The following is a 4,499-nucleotide window of genomic DNA, read 5'->3' as shown; positions in this document are numbered from 1 at the left end:
TAATGGGACTGATAGCGCTTGTTGTAGTGTGCGCTGTGCTGTTAAAAATGGCGTCCTCAACATATGGTCGAATGGAGGAATTTTCATTGTCTGGAAATGTAGACTGGGTTGAGTATATTGAAAGACTTAATCAGTATTTCGTCGCTAACGACGTTGAAGATGCCGGGAAGAGGAAAGCGATATTGTTTACCGTAGTAGGTAAGGAAACCTACTCTCCCATGAGGACTTTAGTCTCACCGGCAAAACCCGCTGAAAAGTCATATGCAGAATTGGTTGATGTCGTTAAAAGCCATGTGAATCCCAAACCGTTAGTTATCGCTGAAAGATTCAAGTTTTATCAACGAAAACAACGCTCTGGTGAATCAGTGAGTGCATTTATGGCTGAACTACGCAAACTGAGGGAACATTGCGATTTTGGTGGATTTCTTGATGATGCAATGAGAGACATGTTTGTGTGTGGACTCGCTTCAGCAGCTATGCAGCGTAGATTGCTTGCTGAGAAGGATTTGAACTTAAAGAAATCAATGGAAATATCTTTGAGTATGGAAGCTGCGAATAAGGAGACCAATGAGTTTAGTCATAAAGTGAATGTACTAGTGAAGTCTGACAAGAACCGGAAGTATTCAGATAAGCCAGTTAGATAGATGTCTCGGGATAACCGTGAATGTTGGCGCTGTGGAAAGAAAAACCACAACAGTGACAATTGCTATTACAAGAAAAGCATATGTCATATCTGTCAGAAGCAAGGACACATTAGCAGGAGGTGCCATGAGAAACCACAGGAGAAGAAGGCCCATAAACCAGAAAAACTTAAGAAAAAATCATCCAAAGTCAGGTATATGGATTCAACAGTGGAACATGAGCTACCTGATGGCAGTGATGAGGATGCAGACTCTTATGATGACACATTGAGTAATACTTTATTCACTGTAAAATCTATTGCAGGTGATAAGCCCATCTACATTCCTATGTGTGTTGAAGGGTCAAACATTTCATTGGAGTTGGATACTGGAGCTGGAGTAACTTTGATTTCGGAGGAGCAGTACAAGAGAGAGTTTAGGCATATTCCGCTGAAAACCACAAACCTGCCTTACTTGGAGACTTATACTGCAGAAAAATTACCTGTTTTGGGAAAAATACAGCTGGATGTTGACTATAATGAACAGTCTATCACTTTACCTGTATATGTGGTGACAGGAAGTGGACCGGCGCTCCTAAGCAGAAACTGGCTATCTCAGATACAGCTTGACTGGTATTCCATTGGCAGAGTCAATACCGTGCGAGTTGACAATTCCCAGAAGGACTTGGAACAGTTGTTGTCAAAGTATTCAGCCTTATTTGATGGCAGTTTGGGAACTGTAAAGGGTGTTAAGCTTCATCTGTCTGTTAAACCCGGAGCAAATCCAAAGTTCTATAAACCAAGAACTGTTCCATATGCACTGCAGGATAAGGTAGCTGAGGAATTGGATAGACTAGAGAAGATTGGGGTCATTGAGAAAGTGGAATATTCTGAATGGGCTGCTCCCATTGTACCAATACTCAAACCTTCAGGCGCCGTGAGGATATGGGGGGATTATAAGCTGACAGTGAACAGAGACTTGGAGGTGTCTCAGTATCCTTTGCCTGTGCCAGAAGATTTGCTCAACCAACTGAATGGTGGGACGAAATTCACCAAATTAGACCTATCACAAGCCTATCAACAAGTGTTACTTGATGATGAATCTAAGAAATATGTGACTGTGAACACCCATAAGGGTCTTTATCGTTATACACGATTACCCTTTGGGGTCGCTTCAGCCCCTGCTTTATTCCAAAATGTCATGGACCAGGTATTACAGGGTCTTCCAGCAACTGGCGATTTCATAGATGACCTGTATGTCACTGGTAAAGATGACAGTAAACACCTGAAGCACATTGATAATGTGTTTGAACGTTTGGATTCTTATGGCATCAAACTAAACAAGTCGAAGTGTACTTTCCTTCAACCATCTATGGAGTACCTTGGTTTCAGGGTGGACAGTCAAGGTATTCATCCGACGGAATCCAAGATTGAAGCAATCCGGAATGCACCGCGACCAACAAATCTGACAGAACTACAATCCTTTTTAGGGTGTGTGAACTATTACCGGAAGTTTATACCAGATATGTCCACAGTGTGTGCACCATTAAATAAACTTCTGCAGAAAGGAACAAAGTTCCATTGGGACAGCTCGTGTGAGAAAGCCTTTCAGAAACTATGTAAGCATTTGACTACATCTGATGTACTAGTGCATTATGGCCCAAAGCAGCCTCTGATCTTGGCGGCAGATGCATCTCAGCATGGTTTAGGTGCAGTCATTTATCATGATACAAATTCTGGGGAACGACCTATAGCGTTTGCTTCACGAACGCTGACAGCCGCTGAGAAAAACTACTCTCAGATTGAGAAAGAGGCTTTGGCTATCATTTTTGGAATCCAGAAATTCCATAAGTACTTGTATGGGAGACATTTCACCCTGTTTACGGACCACAAGCCACTAACAAGTATTATTGGGCCTAAAACAGGAATTCCTGTACTCGCTGCATCAAGACTGCAGAGGTGGGCCATCCAGCTATCAGCTTACACTTACGAGATCAAGTATAAATGTACGAAACAAAATGCTAATGCAGATTGCCTTTCCAGATTACCATTAGCCGATACCGATGGTCAGAAACCCACTTCACACACATTTTGGACACGAGAAGCTACTTCAGTGCATATTGCTCAGCTAGATAATCTGCCTGTTACATCCAGAGACATATCAGCTGCAACTGTACGAGACAAAGTGCTATCTCGAGTGAAACATTTCACTGTTTGTGGTTGGCCTTCAGTAGGTGATATTTCTCATGAATTCCTGCCGTATTATAGAAGGAAGGACGAGTTGACATGTGAAGAGGGCTGCTTACTTCGGGGAGTGAGAGTAGTAGTACCCACTCAGTACCGAGTTGAGATTTTGGATAATCTTCATGACTCTCATCCGGGGATTGTTCGCATGAAATCTCGAGCAAGGATTCATGTGTGGTGGCCTAATTTGGATACGGACATAGAGCAGCTAGTTAGAAACTGTGCATGTTGTCAAAGTGTACAACCGGTCCGACCTACAACTAGACAGAATCCCTGGATCTGGCCTTCCCGTCCTTATCAACGGATTCACGTTGACTTTGCTGGCCCCTTTATGGGTGAGAACTTTCTTATTGTGGTGGATGCTATGTCCAAATGGCCTGAAGTAGTTCAGATGAAATCAACAACAACAATAAGTACCATAAATGTTTTGAGAAAGCTCTTTTCTTCTAATGGCCTTCCCGATCAGCTAATCTCTGACAATGGACCTCAGTTTACCTCTCACGAGTTCAAGTCATTTCTGAAGAAAAATGGAGTTAAACATATTCTGTCCTCGACGTACCACCCAAGCTCTAATGGTGAGGCAGAACGATTCGTCAGAACGTTTAAGACTACTATGAAATCCATGAGGGCATCTACGTCTACTCTTCAACAGCGACAGTGCAGATTTCTGCTGTCCTACCGAACCACACCTCACAGTACAACGAAAACGACCCCTGCAGAACTGTTCATGGGGAGGCGTATTCGTACTCGACTCGACTTGCTGAGACCAGATCTTGCTTCTTCAGTTCAAAGAAAAGTGTCTCCGAAAGTAGATGCTGTGAGGCATTTCGAAGTTGGCGACCCAGTCCTGGTGAGGGACTACAGGGGTCGTACCGAACAATGGCTCCAGGGGGTTGTACTAAAAGCATTAGGTCCTGTGACTTACAAGGTTCAGGTAGAGAACTTTGAGTGGAAGCGCCATGTTGATCAGCTGATAACTATGCCAGGTACGCCTGATCTATCAGTAACATCCACTACGGAGGACATAACAATCTCTGATAGGTCTGAAAGTGCGCCAATGTCTGGGGTAGAGAAAATTCCAGTTGAAAGTACCAAGGGGTCATTTCCTGGGGAAATCGGGGTGGAGAATGTTCCACCTGGGACAAGGCCCCCAGGGACTGAAAATGTACCTGTGACAGAAACAGCGACCCGAAGATATCCTGTTAGGGAGAGGAAGCAACCAGATAGACTGTCTTATTGAACTGTTAGTGTCACATTAACACTGCTGGGATCTTAAATACCTGGGTCACAGACCTTGTAACATTCCTGTCATAGAGACCTCGTATAGTGTATTCGTGTGTTGACACTGGATTGAGGTATTGACCTACTGACCACATTTTAGGTCAGTGTGACATTTGTGTTTCAACGATAGGCATTGATTTGGATACTTTGCTTATTAAACGGCAGTAAGATCGTACTATTATTTCAGGTTACGTTTTCTTTGTATATTTTTATGGGGGAAAGGTGTAAAATATTAGGTTTTGTTTGATAAATTCTGATGGTAAACAGAAGTCGTTCATGTAATGTTATCAGTGGTTCGGAAAACGTTGTTACGTAACGCACGTGCAATACGTGCTCGGGCTTGGCTACCGATTGT

The 4,499-nt window shown here is 43.2% G+C and overlaps 1 protein-coding gene across 1 annotated transcript; it reads left to right on the top strand.

Moving 5' to 3' along the window:
* Positions 1-644: 644 nt before the first annotated feature.
* On the top strand, positions 645-4,103 carry LOC124139417 (uncharacterized protein K02A2.6-like). Its single transcript, XM_046506455.2, has one exon. It carries the CDS (start codon positions 645-647, stop codon positions 4,101-4,103), a length of 3,459 nt encoding a protein of 1,152 aa, XP_046362411.2.
* Positions 4,104-4,499: the final 396 nt, after the last annotated feature.

The sequence above is a fragment of the Haliotis rufescens genome, unplaced genomic scaffold (assembly GCF_023055435.1).
Source record: "Haliotis rufescens isolate VD_foot unplaced genomic scaffold, xgHalRufe1.0.p SCAF_27, whole genome shotgun sequence".
In the NCBI taxonomy this organism is placed as follows: domain Eukaryota; kingdom Metazoa; phylum Mollusca; class Gastropoda; order Lepetellida; family Haliotidae; genus Haliotis; species Haliotis rufescens.
This window is presented reverse-complemented; position numbering and strand designations above follow the sequence as displayed.